Below are 25,755 nucleotides of genomic sequence, written 5' to 3'. Positions count from 1 at the left end.
ATTAGATAATTAAAATAAACCCAGCATCTTTAACAAAATTGTTCATTCTTAGCAACCAAAATTGCTCATTTTCATAAATAAATAAAAAATAAATAGAAGATACTCCGAGCCTAGATGTCCTGTTGTATCTATATTATAGCTGGCTTGCTTTATTTATAATCCGCATTCGGTTTAGCTGCTTTTACCCCGAAACAATTGGACTTCAAAGAAACATGGAAGATGCATTGACATTACAAATTTACAAGAAAGTTTTGAATATAACACCAGTAACCTACTTACAAAGAATTTACATGACTAACAACTTCACAACTTGCCTCAGAAAACAGAGAGAAAAGGAGGGATGCATTTACGGAGGGGAAAAGAAAAAAAGAATTGACTTAGGGAAGAAGAAATACAACCCTCCCTGCTGTGAAAACAAAATTGGGGGTATTCGGCTCTTTTTTCCGACAAGCTTAAAAGCTGAATTAAAAAGGGGAAGAAAAAAAAAATCCTTCAATTTTGAAGCTTCGAATGTGGAAACTGCCAACTCATTTACACCTTGAATCTTGTAGGTCAATGAGCTAAACCTTCCCTTCCCATGCCAACACTTGCTTTGTCAACCATCGGAATATTGTACTGCTGATATACTCTAGCCCTGTTTAATGCCCACCACTGTTCTGCTTCTTTCTCACTAAACCGCTTCCGACTGCAGTTAGAGGAAAAAAGGCACTAAAGGTAAATAATCATTGATGATAACCAATTTCATTACTTACAAGAAATATCATACTCAAATCTTTCCAGCAATGATAATGAGAGATTTGGCTCATGAGACCAGTACCCAACATAAAGTAACCAAATTGAAAAACAGTAAATATTTGCAATGAGATTTATCTTGAGTCATCCATTAGAAAATGGCTTTAACTCTAATTCTTTGTATAGGAAAAACGCTTTAGAATGTGGAGAAAGTTTGGAAAGCTTGATTAAAGCCGAAGCAAATCCAATGCCATCTTTCTATATGTAAAGTAATTTTCAGGCCCTTCCTATTGCGGATCAAAAAATTTTCATATACGTCCATCCTACACAGCATCCCTCTCACAGACATGTGGGTCCCACTCACATGTCTGTGAGAGGGGTGCTGTATAGGAACCCACATGTCTGTGAGAGGGATGCTGTATAGGACGGACGCAGGAGATACTTTCTCATTGTGAATCATATAACATTCACAAACTACACGTTCAGTGTCAATTGGATGCCTAAAACTAATACTGCTACTCTGTTACATGATTTTAAAATTGAGGGTGAATGTGAAAGCTGTGATGCCCCAAACTGATATTAAATTAGTTTAGTGTGTGTCATGTGGGTGTGTGCTAAGTCCCATAAAAGAAGAAAAAGAAGAAAGAAGAAAGAGGAATACTTAAGATCTAAAATTAAGAACACCAATAAAGTCACAAAAAGACATTGAAGATTCATAAAGAAGAGTGACTCAAGATCTAACAGGACAGAACATGGAGCAAATTCTACATGACTTCACCCAAAGACTTCTCCGCACCATCAAAAGCCCTGTGTTTCTTCCCAACCAAATGCAGTACATAAGGCATGTCAAGCAGCTCTTGGACTTGACTGTGAATAATCACAGAAAGCATAATAACGTTATAGCTGATAGGTATTGTATGTGTTAAGGAAGGTAGTGGTGAGGCTGTAATGGCATGATTTGTTGTTTCATTATGTCTCGTGGTGCATCTAGTGAGATTGTGGAAAAAGAAAACTTGTGACCTCCAAAGGCCTCGAGTCATTGTCAAGTTGCAGCTTCTTGCTCTGAGATCACTATAGCAGTGACTTTGGCATAAAGTTATTTTTCTGTCTTTGTTTCTTTTCTTTTTTTGTATAAGTAACAAAAATTTTATTTAAAAAAATCAAAACAAAGTACACCGGGGGTGTACTCAGGGTGAAGTACAATCAAACTCTCAAACTACAATGCTGTAGTTTTTGGATTAGTTTAACTTAGAAATCAGTCTTGTGATCTTTTACTTTGCTGTTGTTCTTGTATACCAGAATTATAACCCTTATGCTTTATCATTAAACTGGCATGAATGTTTTCAGGATTGAACCAAATCCAGATGAGGGGAAAATGTCTGCCTAGGTTTGAGTACATGAAACATCTTAGGGAAAAAGAAACTAGGTCACATTTGGTTATGACATACCTGAAGCGGACACGCTTAAGATCTTTGGCACCTCCAGGTAACGAAACAAGGGTGATATAAACACCTGGCTCATCTTGCTCAACCCATTCATCCCCATTTGTGGGTTCACCTTTTGCTGTTCTGGTCTTACTCCTAGCAGTTGCTTCTGGGTGCAGCACTTCAGAGTGACTTGAGGTGTGGTTACTAATTGTGCTTGACCCATTAGAAATCACCAAGCTGCTTGACCCTTTTGAATCCAGTTCATGGCAGGTCATGTGACCATTTAGCATGTCGGTGGCCGCAGTAGAAACATCCTGAGTAATAGGGGGGCTGGAAGAACCAAAGGAAGGTGAATTGCTATTTCTTGCAGCACCAACAGGTAACCTTTCAGCCATTTCTTTCAACTATCATAGATAAAAGAACATAAATTAAGATGAGTTCTGATATATGCAATATATTTAATCCCATGGGAAGTGACAACAACAGTGACATTCAAATTTAAAAAGCATAAGGCATTATAGCAGCACTTCAAACCTGCCCAACTATCATCCTGACTGTTCCACCATTTTTTCTATTCTTATTAATCAAACTTCGTACAACTCAAATACAAAAATGAGAGACAATTTTGTGTGCTTGATCTGGAAACCAAGACTCCTTTTCCTCCATGATGTTTACCTCATGTGATAAAAGTATATACATCCAAAGCATTGTTCAAAAAGGTGATGGCACTAGCAAAAGCCAGATGTCAGATGCTTTGGGTTTAAGCACTATGACTTCAGAATTAAATTACACAGAACCCCCATCCATAGATACAAAAGCTTATTCTAGAAAACAGATGCCTGATTAAGTCAACATATATATCCTCACCCCACCGTATAACTTTCAGTTAGAAATGAAACGGCCTTAGAGGGGGAAATGAGGGAATACATTTTTGTATATGATATGAATAGGAAATAATCAAATAGGACTCATACCTTGAAGGTGGTCTAAGTTTAAGCCTTATGTACTGGCCAGAAGGCTCAAACCACAAATCAAAACTAAGAAATATCTAATGCTTAATATTTTATTTTTAATGAGATACACACAAGAAAAAGGTTGTACCCAATGCACAAGACTCCCCCATTCCTGTGGGGTCTATGAGATGCACAAAAGATTTCTTATTTAATGCATCTTAAGAGCTTGTTTGGATGAAGAGAGTTTTGAGTGATATCACTCAGTTTTCTGTTTTCATCATCCAAATCTTGTGGGTCCCACTGCTCAACACTTGTTTGGATTAGTTTTGAATCACGGTTTTCATCACTCAAAAACTCAGTAAAATGGATGTGAGTGACCAAAACTGAAAACAGGTTTCACCTGTTTTCAAAACTCAAAAACTGAGTTTCAGTGGCAAGTCGGTAAATTAGATGAAGTTGTGGGCCCCTTCGCCAGTGCATTGTCACATCCGGAACAGGCTGAGTTATTACTGTTGGAGCTCCTCTTCTCACTTCCCTCTCTCAGCCTCTTCTCATTTTCACTTTCCTCTTCATCCCCAGCGAGCTAGCTCCACCACCGAACCCAACAACCCCAAACCCAGCAACCCCAAATCAACCAAACACAAACCCAGCAACCCCAAACCCAGCCAACTCCATCAGCACAACCAACCCAATCACAACCACCCACCACCCACTGCCGCAACCACAACCAGCCCACCACGACTCAAATTAAAATAAAATAAAATAATTATCACCACCACAAACCCACCTCAACAACGGTCATCCACAACACCCATCACAGGCCACAACCAACGCATCACAGGCCACAACCCACAAGCCACAACTAGCCACAAACCACACGCCAATCTGACCCATGAAACCCAGCAAACCGATCTGACCCATAAAACCCAGCAAACCGATCTATACCCACACACCAACACGCTGATCTAAAAATTAAAAAAATAAAAATAAAAAAGAAAGAAAATTAAAGGGAGAAGCGTACAGGGGAGATCACCGGCGAGTGGAGGAAGAGATGGCCGGAGCTGGACAGTCCTGTCGATGTGAGGGAGCTTCTCATTTCTTTGTTCCTTCTGATTTAAGGAATGTGGGAGAGAGAAGTGGTGGATTCAGTGAGTGAAAGAGAGGGGGGGCAAAATTTTTAGGTCTTAGGGGAGAGTATAGGCACAGAAGTGAAGAGAGGAAAAAAGAAAAAGAAGAGGAGAGAGAACTTATGCGGGTAGGCAACTATCCATCTGACCCAGTACAGTAAATGGGTCCCACCATTATTGCAAAATTTTGAGTTACATAAAACAAGAAATGAAACCAAAAATGTTTTATTTTGAGTGAATGAAAAAATAGAGTTTGAGTAATGAGTGATGAGTGATGGGTGATGAAAACTGAGTAATGAGTGACCATTTTTTTAAAACCAAACAAGCCCTAAGTTTGCAAAATCTTTTACCGCCTTATTTCAAGAACTAGAATGCACCCAATTTATGGGTGAAGGAAACCAATGTAACTTAGCATGATTAAGGAGATGAGTATGTAACTCCGCATCAGCTTTCAATTGCTCATTTCAAGATTAAAATTTCACCCAATTTATCCTCAGACTTCAAAATTTTATATTTAACACCAATTTCAAATGCTTGACAAAGCTTGCCTGTTGAGCAAAATGAGCAAAGCCTTAGCCCACTTCCAGGCTCAATTAGTGAAAAACAAGCGAAGCTCAGGCATCAAGGTGCTTGCAAGCTGGCTCAGCAAGATGATCTTCATTTCCACAGGTAAACACAATCATTTATAGAATTCCTTCTTAATTAATTTATTTCTTACCACCATGGGGCTTGAGCATTACACTCATGAAGGAGTCTCTTGTCCCACATTGCAAATTAGAGGGAGATGGCCAGATGGGTGAGCTTGTATGCAATAAATACTGCCTCACTCTCCTTCCTTTTAACACTTGAAGCGCGCTTGTCCCACATAGGAAAAAAAGATAGGCTACTGCAACTGTTGGTATAAAGCCCAAACCTCTTTGACTTTATACACTTAAGGAGTGGGTCTGTTTTGTTTGTGTGCCCCCTTCTGATTAAGACCAGTATTTGCCAAAGAACAGCAGGGAAAAAAAAATGGGACCCTTATCGGTTTGAGCCTTTGAGATGGGCCATGAGCTTGCAAAAATGGCAGGCCCAAGGGTGTTGTCTTTGAGGCTTGTGAAGATACTCATCATCTTCACAAGCTTACAGCAACCCAAGCTCCAACTCATGTTTAGGGTTTGGCTTCTCTCCATTGCAAAAAAAGCACTGGAGGTGACACAGGACTGACACATGTCAGCCTTGTGTCCTGTCCTATGCTCCTATGCACAAGACAGAAGCCTCACCCCATGTTTAGGCTCTCAAGTGCTCAACTTGAGCTTCAGTTCATGTCTACAAGCTCAACTCAAGCTTGAGCTCGTGGTTTGGTGTTTGACTCTAGTGAAAGCAGACTAAAGCTTGGCTCGGCTCAGTCGCCTACAACCTACTTCTTCCATAGAATCATTTAACCATGACATGTAGCAAAATATTGATCAGAACATGGACGGGAGTTAAAATCTAAGGGAATTTGATATCCAAGAATATCATCATTGTGACATTGACAGATTCACCCAAGAAGTACATAATATAATACGAAATAGGAATTCAAAAGAGCTTTTCAGAAAACAAAGTCATCTTTTGGTTAGAAGATATACTTCTTCATTACCTAATAACAAGCCCATCAAACCCATATCAACCTTAAAGATTGCTTATATTAAAAAAAAATAGTCCAAAATTTTCTCCTTTCTATTTACATGTTTAGGTACAACCTACAATTAAAAAATGATGTACCTACACAGAGTATCTGAGAAGATAACAGGATTAAACATGTAAAGCCCTTACTATTGTGAGCCATATTTTTTTTTTTTTTTTTGCTGGGATAAGTATTGTGATCCATAAAATAAGGGTCCACTGATCCTACTTTCCAAATTCACCAAACTGACTGCACCGTACCCATGTCAGTTTTCTTGAATCAATGACTCCCATTAAATGACAACATAAATCCTCCTAATTTTTCAAGCTAAATTTTATCTACAGTAAAAACACATTTAATATATTCTGGATAAAGAGTTTAGACATGAACATTGAACTTACTTGTGCAGTGAGTGACTTAATTACTTCCTTTGCAGCTTTGCATTTTGAACTCTCTTCCCCTGCTACTTCAATGGCCTCCTTAAGCTGTTTGGTTGTTCTCTCCAGCTCAATTTCTTGAAGTTGCGCATTACGGGTAAGATCGTCAACCTACATCATGCAGTCAATTAGCCATAGTGCACAGAAGTACTATTCTGTACAAAGAACTTTCACAAAGATGATAATAGACGTGTTTTAGAAAACCACAGATTGACAAAAACTTGCAAGCCCAAAGTTTTCATTATATAAATGTGTTGTTTACAACAATTAAGCATGCAAGGAAAACATAATGCAGACATACAAGCAAAAGTACCCATCCACCCACAAAAACAAAAAACAAAAAAAGAAAAACCACCCAATGGTGATAGTAATATCTGGTCATAGTACCTTAAAAAAATACTATAGGCAATTCTTCCTTCTTTTTTTTTTTTTTTTAATGTTGGGAACTTTCCGGACAAGAGCCCTTCGGACTCACCTCTATCCAATAAAACCTATGGGTAATTCTTCAAATATTTATTATAGGACTAATGCATGATGCTGATTATTACAACCCCTTTTTTTTTCCTTCTGGTTCTTTTTTCTTTTCTGTGGCCTTAATACACAGTAGCCTAGCTTTCACACATTTGCACCTATTATATAGATATCCAATTGGATATAAAAGGGCAGAAATAATAAAATAAATTTCAATTAGCTTATAAAGACCATTTTATTTTTAATCCCAAAACTTACACTGGCAAATCAACATCTTTCATATTAGCTATCATACTAGGCAGTGTTCAAGCAGACAAGTCAACAGGTCACCTTTTAAATGGTACCCCAAATGATTGGACAGTGACTTTGAGCATGACACTGACAGTACAGACCACAGAGTTATGTACTTAATGGTACAGAATATGACAAGTGTCAAAACCATATATTTTATGAGCATTAATTTGAACATGTGCTTATTCAAGTAGAATGAATAAGGAAGGATTCACTAAAAACAAAAGATCACATTCTCATCGGTCATTAGTACTTAAAAATGAATAAATTGCAGGAACCAAGGATCTATAATTGAGATCCTTCAAGTTTCACCAGTTGCAATTCTCTTAGATATTTTACACCTATCATGTAAACCAAAAAAGAAAAAGTAATTTAATACTTCTCTTTCGATTTAAGTAATCTGCTTCTCTAAGCTCAGGGTGTTAGAAATCATATTTTTAAGCTTAAATTTCATTTTCTTCTTCAGAGAGAAAGGAATAATGTTGAGAACCCCTTTAGTTAGTACATTATCCTTTTCAGACCAATAAAATTGATACTTATGACAATGCAGAGAGTAATCATGGCAACAGGTTGTAATTTACAAAAGCCCTCTCTTGATATTAGCCATCTAGAATTGAGTATCATGTAGCAGGTACATTTCTAATTCAATGCAGTACCCACCTCCAAAACATGGCAGATGTACTCCATGGAGTTCGGTACAACGCCATTACTGATGTGGGAAGAACAATCAAAGATTTGTTTTAATTTAGCTTTATTTCTTTTTGGGCATCGATTGTGTATTTTTATTTTAGGTCCTAGTATTTGAGGTAGGGCGACCCATTATCCCCATTATTGTTTATCATCATTATGGTGGCTTTGAGCAGATTATTGGTGAGGGAGAAGAGAAGTAATTATGTTTCGGGGTCTACAATTAATGATCCACTAGATGATCCAATCATGTTCCCACATATTCTTTTCGTGCATAACACACTAATCTTTTGTGGGGCTGACCCGGAACAAAATTGGCATTTGAAAGCTATTTTTGTGTGGTTCTAGGCCAATTTGGGTTGAAAGTAAATTTGGATAAATCTGAACTGGTTCCGGTAGGTAAGGTGTCAAATGTAGAAGGTTTGTCAGATATTTTGGGCTGCAGAGTTTCCAAGCTACCTATGACATATTTGGGGCTCCCGTTAGGCTCAATTTTCAAGGAGAAAGATGTGTTGAATGCTGTTATAGAGAAAATGGAGAGACAGTTGGCTGGACAAAAAAGAATGTATTTCTCTAAGGTGGTAAAATGATGATTATAAAGAGCACCTTATCTAACCTCCCAACCTACTACTTATCTTTATTCTCTATTCCAATGGGAGTTGCTTGGCATATAGAGAAGCTACAAAGGGATTTTCAATGGCATGGGATTGAAGATGAGTTTAAATTCTATTTGGTTAATTGGAGAACTGTTTGTGCATCAATTTCTAGCAATGGACTGAGCATTGGAAATCTAGTCCAATGTAACCATGCTTTGTTGGGCAAATGGTTTTGGATGTATACAACTGAGAGGGAGGCTTTATGGCTACAGATGGTGGAAAATAAATATGGTAGCATGTGAGGAGATGGTGCTCTAACAGTATTCAGGGGTTGTATGGGTAAGCCTCTAGAAGAAAATCAGGATGGGTTAAGATAGATTTAAGCACTTTATTAATTTCAAGGTTCAGGATGGCTCTTCAATTAGGTTTTAACATGACTCTTGGTGTGGGTAGCTACCGCTGAAGGAGAGTTTCCCAAAACTTTTCCGTATTGCAAGTAATATGGATATTCTTGTGGAGGACATTTTGTTTTTTTGAAGGGAATAGTTACCATTGCAATGTCAATTTTGTTCATCCAGTTGATTGCCTTCTTTTTGGATATAATTTATTCTGGGCAGATAAGACGGGTTGGAGTGGATACTCTTTGTTGGACTCCATCCTCTCGGATTTCGAAGTCAAATCCTACTAGGTGTTAAATGTGCCATCTCATTAGGCCTTTAGAAGAATTTGTGGAGACCTAAAATTCCAACAAAGCTTAGCTTTTCCTTTGGACAACAGCTTTGGGGAAGATCTTCACAACCAATAACCTTTGAAAGCAGAGATTAATTATAATAGATTAGTGTTGCAACTTGCAACGAAGCAGGATGGAGAAACAGTGGATCGTCTACTTCTCCTTTGGGGTTTACTGGGCCATGCCAAAAAGTGTCATGGAGCTTTTAGCCAGTTGGAAAATAAATTTCAAGAGGTGTAGTAATACTGAGATTTGGGGTATGATCCCTAATTGCCTCGTAGGGTATTTGGCGGGAGAAGAATGCCCAGACTTTTGAGGGTTGTGAAAGATCAGTTCATTACCTTAAGCTTTTATTTTTCAATTCTTTGTTTGAGTGGAAAAATGCTTCAGGTCTGTTTTCTTTTATTGCTTTTCCTGACTTGCTTAATTGATCTACTTTTAGTGTTTAATTTTGCTTTACCTGTTGTACACGCCCCATAGGCCATAGACACGGGTGATGCCTTTTGAGCTTTTCTAATGAAATTTTCCTTTTATAAAAAAAAAAAATATATATATATATATATCTATTTTTTATTTGCATATCTATGTATGTAGAACACTTAGATTTCTATCCCTGATCCTCCACTGGACAGTGGCATATTTTCTGAAGACAGATGCAGGAACAATAAGGAAGGATGTACACATGATATGACATAAGAAAAAGGTTTACACATAAAATGATCAAAATTCAAATAAGATAATCAAGGTACCTGGGCTCTTAATTTTAGAACTTCTTCACTCAGACTATCATTCACCCTTTTAGCATCATCCACAACAAATTTTGGCGAACTAAGCCCTGATAAAGTTGGGATTGGTGTTGTGGCACGAGGGGGACTGGATCGTCTTGACTTAGGAGATGTTGCTCGAGAAACAATTCTTGATCCAGGAAGAGAAGCAGAGAAAAACTTTTTGGAAGACCCAAACACCGGATTGAGATATTTAGAGTTATTGAGTGCATCCCACTGAGAAACACCATTGGGAAGGGGCGAAACACGACTACTATTAACATCTATCTTTTTGTTTCTTTTAGAAGATCCACTTTCCACTTCTCTAGATGATTCTAAAGAAGAATTCCTTCCAAGGTGGACATTAGATCTTGAATCCATTTTCTCATTCTTTTCACCAAGTTCATTTTGTCCCTGATTCACACTTCCTCTTCTATTAAGAACACAATGAGAGGAAGAGTCAGCTTCGGTGGCTTTCCGAAGCTTGTCAAAACAATTATAACAGACACGATAGGGTTTGTTGGGATTGGGTGCCATGGAAGCCTTGAGACACTTTTTATTAGTGCATGAATGACAGAAAACAAATCCACAATTATAACAATTGTGTCGTTTTCTTTTGAAATTAAACGGAAGGCGGCAACCAGAACACAAAGATTGATCAACACAAGAGACCCACTTATGCAGACAGATAGCTGCAGTAAAATTAGTGCCGCAAACAATTGTTTTGACTTGTTTATCTTTTAAAGCTTCAACTAAGGATGGGGAATTTCTATCATCTGTATCCCCATGACCCAACCGACCATTGGCACCCTTTCCCCAAGTGTATACTTCAGTTCTTGAAGTTAAAACTGCAACATGATAAGCACCACAAGCTATTTCTTCAACAAAATTCCTCGTAAGCTTTCCCTCAACACAGATGGGTAGCTTTCCATCAGCCTGTGGATCTCCTAGCTGACCATAAACAGGGCTTCCCATTGTGTAGACATGGCCTGTAGTTGTAAGTGCAACAGTCAGGCTGTCTCCACAGGCAACTTGACGAAAGTTGGGTTCAACAAGAGCAGCAACACAAGTAGGCACCAGTCTTGCTTCCTTATCACCATGCCCAAGACGGAATTTGTCTCCATCTCCCCACGTAAAAAGCTTTCCGGATGAGCAGTTGCTGGAAGTTGAAGATCCAACCATGACTTCAACAACCGCAGCAGTGTGCCAAACACCACAAGCTACTCGCACAGTGCGCAGGCCCCTAAGGGATTCAACCTCCCTAGGTATCAACACACTTCTACGATCCCCATGTCCTAAAACGCCAAAAGTTCCATCACCAAAAGTAAATAATTGCCCAGCAGAGGTTACAACAGCTGTGTGCCACGGTCCACAAGAAACTGATGAAACATGTATTCCCTCCAAAGGTCCATTTAACTTTTTTGGAACCCAGTGACTAGCTCCGTTTCCATGACCAAGGAGCCCAAAATGATAAGAATTACCACCCCATGTGTACATTTCACCGGTAAGAGTAACAGCACAAGAATGGTACTCCCCACATACTACAAGTTCAATGTTGATATTTTTAAGACCATCTATCAGCTTTGGATGAGAAACATCAGAGTCTACACCATGTCCAAGTCTGCCTGCCAATTCCTCCCCCCAAGAGAAAACCTCTCCTTGCTTGGTTACTAAAGCAGCATGCCGCCGACCACAAGCTATGTTCTGAACATCAAGTTGTACTGCAGATTCCATTGGTCTAGGTACTAAAGAATCAATCTTAACACCAGAAGAACTACCATCTGTATGTATTCCCCCACCCAGAATGCCATCGCCAGTGCCTTCTCCCCAAATAAAAACATCCCCTAAAGCATCACCATCATCGTGACCAGAGCCTTGACTTGATGAGCTAACAGCACTTGACAAACTAACTCTGAAAGCATCCATGCCTGTACCCTTTACACGTCCGTTAATTCCATCTGAGGTCCCTGATGACAGGGAATGGACCGAGCCACTAGCAGAATCTGGGGGAAAGAAAACCTTGGGAGGCACAGCATAAAATATCACATCTGACAATGCCTTCTCTAATCCAATTTTTGGAGGGCTGTCATGTGGTGTACGCAGATGAAGGGGATCAACCGCATCCTAAATCAACAAGAAGAAACTTTTCAAAACAACAAATATAAGAGTGGTGCACAGTAAATGAATAAAAAAACTAAACTTTAGGAACAAACGAAGACCTTTTAATAAATCAAATAATGAAGAAAAAGAAAAATGTAAGAAAAAAACAGACCACCTTTTGTGAACTCCCACCACTGCCAAATGGAGAACTTAAAGGAGAACTTCTTTGGGTGTTTGCTCTAGGACTATTTGCTTCAGATGAAACTCCATCGCTTCTTGATTCGGATCTCCCTGTTCGGTGACGGCCACGGGATATTAGTGCTTTTAGACCAATAAACCAGGTCTCGGCTTCATCTTTATCCTTGCATATCTGGTACAAAAAGAGTTGGATCAATAGAGTGAAAAAGATTCTGTTAATAATTTAAAGGGTCAGATATTAGAGATTAGACGAGTACAGAGGAAAGCTCTCTGAAACTCAGAAAAAATTTAGTTAAAAGGAAAATAATGTACACAAGGAGATGCTCACCAAATCTAAAGACCTATCATCATATATAAGAGAAAATGATTGGTATTCCTTCTCAGGCCGAGGGTACCTCTGAAATATTGGCTGTAGTGAAGATCAAGAACAATCAGAAAGTTCTCACAGCCCCAAAATAGATGAAAATTTGCATTTTATAACACACATCATCAAAATCCTTTATCAGTACAAGATCCAACGTAATTAAGAAACAGGATTTTCATAAGAATTGACAACTAACTTCTCTTGGAACAGCATTAAATCACTCAAGTGAAATCAACTATAACACAACTCACACAAAATTCGAGCAAGTAGAGATGTATGGTAAAAGCATACATGATGTAGACTAAAACCTGATTGAATTTGGCAGTTCTGATGTGCATAGGCAATCATGTAAAAGAATTGTGACACCCAAAAAAATGAAGGCATTCATCAAGCATCAACATACACAAACCATGGTGCTTCTTTACAAACTGAAGATGCAGCTTTCCTAAACTGAAACATTCCAGTGGTTAATGCAATCAAAGATACACATGAAAGCATAAGCCTCATGAAACCAAAAATAAAAATAAAAAATCATGCAGTATTATGATGTAAATCTGAAAATAAAAATAGGTGTGTACAAAATAATAAAAAAGCTGTCCTTTTTTCCATTGAGGACTTTTTTTTTTCCTACTTATTTTTGGCCATAAACCTACACTTAAGTGGAAAACATTGTGAGAATAATATGAAATATTGAAGACAAATCATTTCAAAGCTTAAGTTACACTCATCTACTAATTCACCAAATTCTCAAGCTATTTGCTGAATCATATGATAGAAACCTCACTTCTGTTGTAAAATTAACATATGCTATTGTTTTTTTCTTCAGATCTATAGCAGTATACATTATATACCATTAAAGAGGTGTAGTAGATCTGATCATAGATAAACTTACAGTGCGCTGACCAGGAATAATTCTGGACACATGGCTTAGTTTAAGGTGTTTCTCCTCTTTTCCAGAGAACCAAATCAGAACAGATTCATCCTGAAAGAAACAGAATCAAAGAAACAGCATATATCTTTTTAGTATAGAATCTTACCAAAGGATTCACTAGCCAACAACATTAGAAGCAACAGAGTGTGCAATGGATCACAACATGAAACATTCCAGATACCCTAAACCAGTTAAAAAGATAGTCTAGGAAAGGAAGTTCATATACAGATTTTTTTATTAAGTAGGAAAGTAAATTTCGTTCTACAGAATTAATGCAATATTATAACAGCTAAACATGATAACATGCATGTGCCCAATTACAGTTAGTTTTTTATTACTTTTACAGTATATATGCAGCAGCAATAGCTAGATAATGACCCTCAAAACTAAGAGGAGGGTGCTTTCTTATCTTCTTATTGCAGCTGACCCATGAAAACTTCAATTATTTTCTACTACAATAAGCCTCATAAAGAAAATTTATTTTCTATATCATGCTGATTTTTATCGCGTGACAAAGCAGAAAGGGAAACTTCGGTACCCATAAGACAGACAAGTTCTACACCAAGGCCAGACAAAAACTAATCATGGAGGTCAGGTGGAAGTAGACAAAGGACTCAAAAGTGCTTTTAAGCAAGCAAATTCAGTTAGAACTGTACCATGGCTTAGTAAGTCCCGATGACTCAAGCTTAACTCTTCTGCATTTAGATCTAATTTTAAAGCTTACTCCTTAGATATAACAGAAATTCTAGGCTTATAGTATTATTAGTTCAATGATTGCCCATGTATACGGTTTTTTGTTGCTCTCTTTTTGGAATACACTAACTACAAAGACTCAAGGAGGCATCACAGTGCCATAAGTTTCTATATTAGCACGCAGGTTTCAATGAGATTTTTTGGGGAGGGATATTGGGCAAACCTTCACTGGGGATGTCTTGATGACTGCTTACATGTGGCGGTATTTTCTCCAGAGTTTTAACATACTCATCTGTCGAAAGGCTTTCTCTTTGAATTTTAAAAAAATTTCCTACTTTTTCATGAGTCTCAGAGGCCTTTGTAGATCCCTTTCCTATGTTCTTATCATATGTATATACATGTATGCATCTAATTTTTTTAAATGAAGCAAGAATGTAAGTGGTTGCCAAAATGATTTTTTTTCATTAGTTTCACTTTTGGTGTGATAAACACACTTTAAGCAATACCATCACATAATTCATTGAAGATACCTCCAGCATATTGTAACCTATGCATGGTAAAGCAATAAAAGCTAAATGTTATGCTTGACTATTTTTATGACCAATAATGAGAGTAGCCATTCTTTTGGTAGAAAGCAGGCTTGTTATTCAAGAAATCTCCATAGACAAGGATGAAATAACCTATCTCACTTTTCGTAAAATTAAAAAATATATATATATAACATACCCCACTTTTTTTTTATGGTTACCCGGAGGGGGGGGGGCGGTCGTTGGTGTTGTTGGGGGGGTTTGAACACTAGTTGAGCTTCAAGGCTCTAGGCAATTCTTATTGTACTTAGTTTGATGTCAACTAAGAAAAATTGATACGAAAGCTTAATAATTAATATAGAGCATATGAACATTTAGACACATTTAAAGCCTTACATTAGCCACCCTGAAGGGACAAAATTTGGGCTTCCCTCTGCGTCCATACTTGAGCAACTGTGCCCCTTTCTTGAGAGCAGTGATGGCCTGTTGTAAAAAACAAGATAAGAACCTAAATTTAAAAATAATAAAAAAATAAATAAAAAACAAAACAAAACAAAACTAACCAGAGTTGGCATTCTAATATAAAAGGAGGGAGAAAAAAAAAAGAGACATATAGTTCCATATAAAAGTAGAATTTATAAAAATAAATAAATAAACAAATTCATCTTATGCTACTTTTGTTGGAGAGAAAAAGGCTCTAACTACAAATAACAAAGCTATGCAAACATCATAGATTTAATGCCTTAAGCTGACTTAATTTTACCAATTCTTTGTCGAAATATTTTGTTTTCTTTTACAAAAACAAAAACAAAACTTTTTTCCCAAATTTTTGGAGTTGGCTATGGAACATCAACAAATTCATCAAAGTCAGCCACATGTATTCTATTCATCCATTCTATTATATTATATTTGAAGTCCTAGTCTCTATTACTTTCATGATTGATATGTCTTTTTTTATTACTTCCACTAATGTTATTTTTTTTCTTCCTCTACCTTTTAGTATATTGGTGTTTAGAGGAATAGGACGAGATTACTTAGCTAGCTTTTCTACAAGTGATGTCAAGGTTTAGTCTTTAGTGATTTCCCATCTTCTAGTATTATTCTTTTTTTTTAATAAGTAATCTTCCATTATTAACTTTACCTATCAAAAAAAAAAAGTAATCTTCTATTATAAACCTTATATGATGCAGATAACAATCAAAGTTGGCATTTGAGGTGTATTCTTTGGTGCTTAGGCTATTTTGAGTCTCAAGGTGAACTTAACTGAATCTAATATGGTTCCTGTGGGGGAGGAGCCAGATTTGGATATTTTGGCTAATACTTTGGAATGTAATGTCTCTTCTCTCCCAATAATATATTTGGGATTACCTGTGGGAGATCCTTTTAAGGGAAAGAGAATTTAGGATGGCATTCTAGAAAAGATAGAAAGGAGACTTGAAACTCTATTTATCAAAAGGAGGTCGTCTTAAGAGTCTGTTATCTAGCCTTCCCACTTACTTACAACCTTTGTTTCCTTTCCCTGTTTGTGTGGCCAACATATGGGAAAAACTGCAAAGAGATTTTCTTTGGGCTGTCATAGGAGGTGAGCACAAATTCCATTTGGTAAAATAGACAAACTGTGTGTATCCTAATTAGAACGGACATAGGGATCCAAAGACTATTGGTTTTAGTCAAAGATTACTTGGTAAATAGTTGTGGCATTATGTAGATAAAAAAGATACATTGTGGAGAAGGTAATCTAACAAACATGGTGTTGTTTGGCTCTGATGCTATAAGAGGTCCCTTCGGGGTATGCCTAAGAGATGGCTTGAAAAAAAAATTTTGTTTTACTTAGCTTGAGGTGAGAGATGGTACCAGAATTCATTTTTGGCATGATTGTTGGAATGGTGATACTTTAAGGAAAATTTTATATATATACTTCCTCCGTCCCAAATTGTTGATCCGATTTAGAAAATCCAAAATTTTAAGGAAAAATCATTTAATGCATTGTCACTTAGTTAAAAAGATACAAGTTTTCGAAACTACCCTCATTAGTTTAAACTATAGTGAAAGAATAGTATTGGCATTTTAAATAAAGTAAAAGGATAAATTAGGAAATTTATTCATTGACTTTTCAAAGAGAACTATATTTTGGGACATCCCAAAACGGAATGGAGGGCCATATATTTGGGATGGAGGAAGTGTATAGAAGTAAAGTTAACCCTTAAGTACAAAAACCAAGAGCTGTACATGATTGCCAGGGACAGAGATGCCCCTGTATTAATTATACAGACACCTCCATTGCAATACTTTATTTATTAGAAAGGTCGGGGACTGGGAGTTGGTATCATTGGAGCATTTTTTGAATGAGTTGTATGAAATCAATATTAGCCAAGAGGGAGAAGATAGAATAGTGTAGCTTCCCTCATCTAAGCACGGATTCCAAGTCAAAAGCTACTATAGGGTGCTAAAATACAGTGATGCCGAAGAGGGTGCTGATTCTTTCCCATGGCAAAAATCTTTCTAGCATCTAACACAATGTAGAATCTAATTTCAGGACTTCTCATAATTCATAACTCAAACAAAAATGCAAATAGTTTTCAACGATGTCAAAGCAGCAAGCAACTAACCACACAAAAATGCAATCAAGCAATAAACAAGAGCAAAAAGTAAGTAGACAACAATTTTTTACAACCTTTTTTTTTTCCTTCCAAATTCATAGTTGAAAACTCACACAACACCTATAACCTTCCCTACCATTAATCCAACCATTCTAACAATTCCTAAAAACCATCACAAATGACAAAACCCGCTATTAAATTTTGCCTGCCCATTTCTTCTTCTTCTTCTTTGTTTTTTTCTATTAACTAGTTAACACTTCCATTTAAGCCAGAGCTCATTGCAAATATTACACCAAAACATAGAACTAAAATTATCAACATTTTTCTAGTTTCACTATATAACCATAAACCTTCACAAATCACAAATTACACACACACAAGCTAACAACAAGTTAATAAATAAAACTTCAGAAATGAATTAAATTTTAAAAATAAAAATTTACCAAATCAATCTCTCTCTCTGCTCTAGACTGCTCATTAGCCATTGTATCAGCTTTGCGTGACATCAAGAACCTACTTTCCGAAACGAAACCCTACCTTCCCTCGCCACCACCAATGCACCACCACCACCTCCTCCTCCTACTCCTCCACTCATTGCCTTTTCCTCCTCCTCCAAGAACCACGCCGAACCAAATCGCCGCAATTCGATCCCAATCTTCTCACAGCTCAAGCTTCACGCACTACCAAATAAACGACAAATTCCACCGAAAAAAAAAAAAAAAAACCAGAATCTAAATCCGAAGAAAGAAAGCTGTAAAAGTGCGATTACAACGGCGACGAGAGAATGTGAGACAAAAAAAGTAGGGAGAATTTTTCGAAGATTTCCTCTCACTGTAGCAGCTCCGTTCGGTTCGAAGATTCCTTTCTCTCTCTCTCTCTCTCTCTGTCTCTCTCTTTCTCTTAATTTGTGTTTGGGGGGAGAGAGAAAAATGTAGAGAGAAAATGCGAGAAAGAGAGGGAAAAATTGTAGTGAAAGTGAGTGAGTGAGTTGAGTGATCAGTGAGAGAGAGAGTGAGTTTTTGATGAAAGCGATTGATGAATTAAAAGCAAAAGGCAGCTGAAACCGAAATAATAGGGTTTTTTTCTTTTGTTTTTAGATTAGATTTTTTTTTTTTTTTTGGGGCGGTCCTTTCGGTCTCTAGTATAAAGCCATTGACTAATTTGTTTGCGTGCTCTTTTATGGTCAATGAGCCATTCATAGATTGACACCTCAGTGTGAACTGTGAAGAAAAGTGGGCCAATTGCTTCTTTTTTTTTTTGTTTTAAGTGTAAATTACAATCACCTTCCTCAATTACTTCATAAATATATCAATGGCATCATAAATACTTTTTTTTTTTTTGAAAGAATCCTATTAACAAGTGTCGCGTTGAATTTACGATCAATAAGTTTTTTTTTACATTTTATATATATGTTTTTATTAACAGGTATCGACACATATTTAATTTGCAATCGATCAGTTATTTTTACATTATAAATATTTTTTTTTTTTAAAGTCTCCTACTAACAAGTGTCGGCATAGGTTGAATTTGTGATCAATTTGTTGTTTTTAGGAAATTGTGCAACTTTTAGTTAAAGAAAATGTGTATTTAGTAATTTTCTATATTTGTCGACACATTATAAATATTGTTTTCTTTTTAGTTAAATAAACTTTATCTAAAGTTGTTTTGGTCCTTTTGGATGAGATTAATCTTAGGAATGTGTATATCTCAATTTTATTTTATTTTTTTAAAGATGTATATCTCAAAATTTAAATAGGCAAAATGCCATTTGTGAAAATAGCATAAGGTTTCTGAAATTTCACCAACCTTGAGGGATGTTGGTAGAATTTACCTTACAATAAAACAAAAGAAGATCCAAGAAAGAAGGAACTTTGAGCTCCACTTTACTTCACATCTCATGTCAAATATATTAATTGTGATTGTGACACATTATGTAAATGTGGTCCCATATGGATAATCTTAAAAATCAGTAAATTTTAACTATGAAATGGACAAAATTATTGACCAAAATATACCAAATTTATTATAGTTAATGACATTCTTTTCTCAATATAAAAAATAATAATTTGATTTTTTTGAAGTTATTCACCAAATTTTTACTCCAAAGTGAAACTTAATTTTTAAGTTTTTTCTTTTCTTTTTTCATTTTAACTAGAGTACTCTTTTATCTAATTTTAAGCAAAACAGAGAAAAATAAATAATAAATAAAATAAGTGAAGAAGTGTTTCTTTCTCTCCTTAGTAATAATTGATTTGAATCTCATACACACTCATTAAATTTCTGTCGAATCTCCTACATGCCAGATTTGAGCCCTGTGAATTCTTCTACAACCTAAATTCGAATCTGCTGACATGAACATTCTTTTGCATGTTCTATAGACCAAATTTTGCTTCATGCTAAAATAAAAATTTTCTCTGCGGGTTCCATCTCTAACCCTGTTGATTTGAGTATTTATTTTTTAATTTTGCTATGCTCAGACATGCTAGTTTCCATAAGACTTTTTTTTTTATATATGGAAAAACTGAAAACTTTATGAGTTTGCTCTAAAAAACAGAAACTCTCTTCAATCCAAACAAAGAAATCAACAATGTCAGACGCATGTTTTACAAATATGAGCTGGTCTACAAATATGAGAAAATTCAAGACTTTGATCGGCAATCCCTTCCATATCACTCAAATTCCTCTTATACAATTCCATCAACAAGTTTTTGACTTTAACAACTTAAGTGTAAATCCACAGAATAAGCTCTCAAGAGCCTATACACTGTTGAATATCTCACAAAGCATTGTTGACTATCATACTACACTACTGACCTCTTCATTATGGCACCACCGAATGCTTTCTATCTATTCTTTGTAAATTAAACTACTTCAAGTTCAAGTTAATATCTACTACGACTAAATGCTTTCCACCACCATTGATTATTTCAAGCTTGAAATATCATTTTCACAAAAAGTCATACAAATATCAATTTCAATATCAAGCGACCCAAAAAATTATTGCAACTATTTTTTACAGACAAACATTATTATTGCTATATTTAACCTATCCCATTCCATATACTCGTTATGTTATTTCTTTGCCTAAAATAAAAAATAATAATGATAATAATATATTAAATTATAAATTATAAAAAAAAATTATTAAAAAAAAAAAAGCACACACACAACGCTAGTAACCAACGGAGTTTTTTTTTTTTTTTTAAATAATTTGATAAAAGAAAAAATTTTATATAATGTTTTAATAATTAGTTTTCTGTCCTCAAAAGGACTTCTAGTCTAAAATAAAGAACAGAAAAGGACCTCTAATTTAAGCTTAGAATATCAAGTGTCATGCAATAATGTCTGCCAATAATGTTAAGAAGCCAAGGCAACATGTGGGTATCGAGATCGAGATAGCTCGAGCTATATAATTGACAAGATCACGTAACTGAAGTGGACTCAAGTTACTCAACTACTTCAAATATGTATGTCTCTATGTAAAGTTATAAAAGTCTATTTCATATTCTAAATATTATATATATGCATGCATATAATACCAGGTGGTATCTTTTGCCTCATGACAAAGTTGTCTCGTAGTGTACCAGTGTGTGAATTTTCCAACTTTCCATCAACTATGATGAGACATCAATTTAGGTACAAAATTATTTTTCTAAAGCAATTTAAGGTGACAATTGACAACATATGTATCTTATGCCACAAGGATATGCAAATAATGCAATACTTCTTCGTTACTTGTATAGAACGAGTCTCTCATTCATGTGAGAGTGACACGTATCTCTTATTTAAGATATATATAACATTAATAATGAACCAAGTTAGTTTAGTTGAGTGCGACATAAAAATATATAAATTTCCAATTATTTGAAAGTTTAAATTTGCAAAAATGTATGAAATTTAATACATTTAGCTATCCATATAAGCAAATGTGCCCCCATTAGCAGAAAGCCATAGTATGCAACGTTTTTCAAAACTCACATGCGTAAAATTCACAAATATGAACTAATATTTCATAGCTAAGAATCTTGTACCTCAACTGGTTGGCAAATTTTAGTATTTTTTTTTTCTTTTCCTTTTTAATAGGGCCTAGTGTTTCTAAGATAAGTTATCCTTCATAAGATTATCATCTTCCTTACATATATAAGTTCTAATTAGTACTAAAAGAGTCACTTAATTATGCTAACAAATGCCCTTAGGGTATTGATTAGCAATCCATTTTAGGAAAGTTTTAATACCACTTTTATGGGAAATAAAATAACTGTCAAAATATTAATTACTTTTTTTTTCTCATAAAACTTTATTTAAATGAATTATTAACTAATGTCCTAATGGCATTTGTTAGCATTTCCCTTATCATAAAGTTATTCTTTGAGTCCTTTATATTTCCTTAAATGCCTTAAGTAAGTCTTGTGTAATTTTTCTTTTATAGAATACAATATGATTTAAAGAGTAAAATATATTATGTAGTGTGAGATGTAATTTTTCAAAGATTTCTTTCACTATAGCTTTGTTTGGTTCAAGGATTCATCTCTCTCTCTCTCTCTCTTGTTAGGGTTTGTGCCCTAAAATCCAATTTATTGGCATGTTATAAATAATTAAATTGTTTAATTATATGAGACTATTTATAAATGAACTAATGAGACATTATCTTAGTTTATGAAATGCATAGTATGTGATTTATGTGATTTAGTCACAGAAAATATAAATCACAAGTTCTTTGTAAAATCTGAATTTTAGTTCGTAGTCGATGATGAAATTGGGTATTTCATCTGTAAAGACTATAACATATCAACTAAGATAATTTGTCTTGATCATGTAAGTTGAGACTTCTAGTTGATATGTTGATATGTTTTAAGAGTTAAGACATATTGAATTAGACTGCTGTGAGATTTCTTATTCTCTTAACGATTGTCAAATAAATAATAAATCTCACGACTTCTATTTACATCAACTCTAAATCTTAAAAGAATAATGAATCTAATCATGAGGTATAGGCTGCTATGATATATCAGAAGTGAGATTTAAAGTCATGATCAAAATCTCAGTATATTGGGCAACTACATTTAGTGTTGATGGAACATATATTCTCAAGATAGAATTCATAATCTCTTAACAAAGATATAAAATATTCCATTGAGATAAGCTTAACGAGTTTAGTTATTCAAAGTGTTGGACCCAACCACTTTAGTAAGGAGTTACTAAATTATATATTTATGAAATTGGATTTCATAAATATATGATAAATAACTTAAATGATTAAACCAGGTACTCATGGATTAAGATATAGTAATATTCAAAGTGACAATCAACATTAATGACTTTGTATTACTACGAATATTTTAATGAAGGGGTTGCATGTGTAATAAAGTCTTGGGATATAATTTATTAATAAGACTTAGAGTGCAATTATATTCATATAGTGGTATTGAATATAATTAATAGTAACTTTGGACTTGTCAAAAATTAACAGAAAAACCCAATACCCATTAGAGCTAGAGTCTTATTTGTTCTATTTCGGTTCCACTCCAATCCATATTCTAAAACCCAATTGGAATGGCTCAAAAGGCTGGCCCAATTAGATAATTAGTTATATATATAAGGAAAAAAAACATACAGAATTTAATAAGGGTTTTTCATTAAGTTCATATAAGGAATGAAATTGTATGTATGTAAGTGTAAGACACTCTTATTCTCCCCTTGGAAACTGATTAAGAGACCATACTTCTTGGGCATCAAGTGGAATTAGAGTGAACATTAAAAGTGTTCCCAAATACTTCTAATCTTTTATTTTTGAATTTCACCACTCCAATGTACGCTTTCTTGTTCTTAAATTTTGAAACTTACATAGTACATATTATCAATTGCGAATGAAATAAATTCGTTAATTTTCTCCTGCGTATGTTTTGTATGTAATACAAACATGTATTTTTTCAACATCTCTCTCTCTCAATTTGTGTTTGGGAGAGAAAGTGAGACAAAGAGAGGGAAAAAATTATGGAGAGTGAAGTAATCAGTGAGAGAGTGAGTTTGATCAAAGTGATTGATGAATTAAAAGCAAAGCAACCGAATCGAAATAATAGGGTTTCTTCTTAGATAATATATATATATATATATATATATTTTTTTTTTTTTTGTGTTCGTTTTGCTCTCTAGTAAAGCCATTGATTATTTATGTGCTTTTATGGTCAAAGAACCATTGATAGATTGACACCTCAGTGTGAACTATGAAGTAAAGTGGGCCCTCAGCTTTATTTTTTTTTTTTTTGTGTAAATTACAATGACATCATAAATATTTTTTTGTATTAAAAAAAAAAAAAAACCTATTAACAAGTTTAACACATGGTGAATTGCAATCGATTAGCTTTTTTACAGCATAAAATATATGCTTTTTTATTTTTAATTTGCAATTGATCGTTACTTTACATCATAAATATTTTTCTTTATAAAAGATTCTACTAAGAAGTGTCAACACATGTTGAATTTGTGATCAATTGATTGCTTTTAGGAAATTGCGCAACTTTTAGTTAAATAAATTTTTATTTATTAACGTTTTATACCTTTTGACACATATTTACTTATTTAGTCTCACTTGTATTACTGTTTTCTTTTTAATTAAATAAACTCTATCTAAAGTTGTTTGGATGAGATTTTAATCTTAGGAATGTGTATATATATGAAAGTGAGTAGGGCTATCCACGAGTCGAGTCAGATCGGATTTGGGTCTGACCCGTAACCGACCCGATTAAGTCAGGTGAATGGAAAATGGACCCATGGCCGACCAAATGTTTGGGTCGAGCCCAACGACACAGGTCATCGGTTAAGTGAGTCAGATCTGATCGAATGATTTCGGGTCTCAAACACAACATAAATTTCAGAACCCGAAACAAAAGAAAATAAAATCCAAAGACAAAATAGAAGAACAAACCAATGGGATAGATGAACAAACCATTTTGTGGGTTGATTTTGGATTCCAAACCAAAAACCCATACTAAAACAAAATCAAAATCAGAACAATATTTTCAACAAAAGAAAAAAAAAAATCCTAAAACAAAGAAATCAAAATTCCTACCAAAAACCCAGATCTATGACTAAAAGTCTAAAACGAAATCAAAACCCAGAAGAATCTTAAAAAAATAAAATTAAAAAAAAAAAAAAAAAACCCATATCTATGAGACTAAAATGAAAAATAGAGAGAATATTAAATCAGCACTAACAGTGCCACTCCCTCCCCACCACCAACACATCCATCACAACATCAGTACAATTTTTTTTTAAAGAAAACTTTTTTAACTAACCCACCATCAAACTGCATAGATTAGAGTCTTAAGAGGATACTTCAAGTAGATCAAAGGAGGCTTGTGGAGTTTGAGACACGGTGAGTGCAACGTAAACTTTGAATCAGCGACGGCACAGTAGGTCCAATTGGACGACATTGGCAAGGAGGCTAGGATTTGGGGTGGCGATGAGGCTCACTTTGGCAACAACAGTAACAAGGATGCTAGGGTCAGGGATTTGAGAGAGATATTAGAGAAAGGGAGAGTGAGAGAATAGAGAAAGTGAGAGAATATTTTGGAACCTATGTTTTTTTCCTTTTAAAATTCTGGGTCGGGCTGGTTGGTTTACACGGGTTAGAAGTCAAGGGACCCGAAACCGACTGTAAAACCAAATTTTGGCAACTAAATGACCTGCATCCGACCCGGTTGTACAATCGGATCCACTCGTTGGCCTTCATGTCGGACGGGGTCGAGTAGGTGGGTCGGGCCTAACGGGTTGATGGACAACCCTAAAAGTGAGAGTGACACATATATGTTATTTAAGATATATATAACATTAACAATGAGCCAAGTTAGTTTAGTTGAGTGTGACATAAAAATATATAAATCACCAATTATTTGAAAGTTTAAATTGGCAAAAAAAAAAAAGTATGAAATTTAATACTTTTAGCTATCCATATAAGCAAATGTGCCCCAATAACAAAAAAAGCATCATATGCAACATTTTTTAGAACTCACAAGCATAAATCCACAATATGGTACTAAGAAGTAAGAACCTCGTGAATCATCTAGCTAACACTTATTAATGTTTTTTTTGTAATAGGGCCTAATGTTTCTAAGATAAGTTATCCTTCATAAAATTATCATCTTCCTTATATATATATTCTAGTATTAAAAGAGTCACTTGATCCTATCTCTTATAATTATCATAAAGCTAACCTTTGAGTCATTTATATTTCATCGAATACCTAAAGTAAGTTTCGAGTAATTTTTCTTTTGTAACCATATGATTAAAAGAGTAAAATACAATTACATAGTGTGAGATGTAATTGTAATAGATCATTACTAAATTTCTAATACATCATATCTTAATCACTTGAGATTGGATTAGTGTGATACATATCTTTAGGATTAGGTTAGGTAGGATTTCTTTACATTCATTGTATAGTATATCCTATATATGTTCATATGTAGTTTCTAAGATA

At 35.0% G+C, this 25,755-nt stretch overlaps 1 protein-coding gene across 1 annotated transcript; it reads right to left on the bottom strand.

The window, feature by feature from the left end:
• Positions 1–201: 201 nt before the first annotated feature.
• LOC111983149 (PH, RCC1 and FYVE domains-containing protein 1) lies at positions 202–18,314 on the bottom strand. Its single transcript, XM_024014810.2, has 9 exons — positions 17,720–18,314; positions 15,073–15,159; positions 13,418–13,507; positions 12,490–12,570; positions 12,139–12,333; positions 9,849–11,987; positions 6,289–6,435; positions 2,181–2,563; positions 202–685 (listed from the first exon to the last, which is right to left on the bottom strand). The coding sequence occupies exons 1-9, from the start codon at positions 17,780–17,782 to the stop codon at positions 553–555; spliced, it is 3,318 nt and encodes a 1,105-aa protein (XP_023870578.2). The 5' UTR covers positions 17,783–18,314; the 3' UTR covers positions 202–552.
• Positions 18,315–25,755: the final 7,441 nt, after the last annotated feature.

The sequence above is a fragment of the Quercus suber genome, unplaced genomic scaffold (assembly GCF_002906115.3).
Source record: "Quercus suber isolate HL8 unplaced genomic scaffold, Cork oak 2.0 scaffold_82, whole genome shotgun sequence".
NCBI classification, from domain to species: Eukaryota; Viridiplantae; Streptophyta; class Magnoliopsida; order Fagales; family Fagaceae; genus Quercus; species Quercus suber.
Note: the sequence above shows the minus strand (reverse complement) of the source record. Positions and strands in the feature narration are given on the sequence as shown.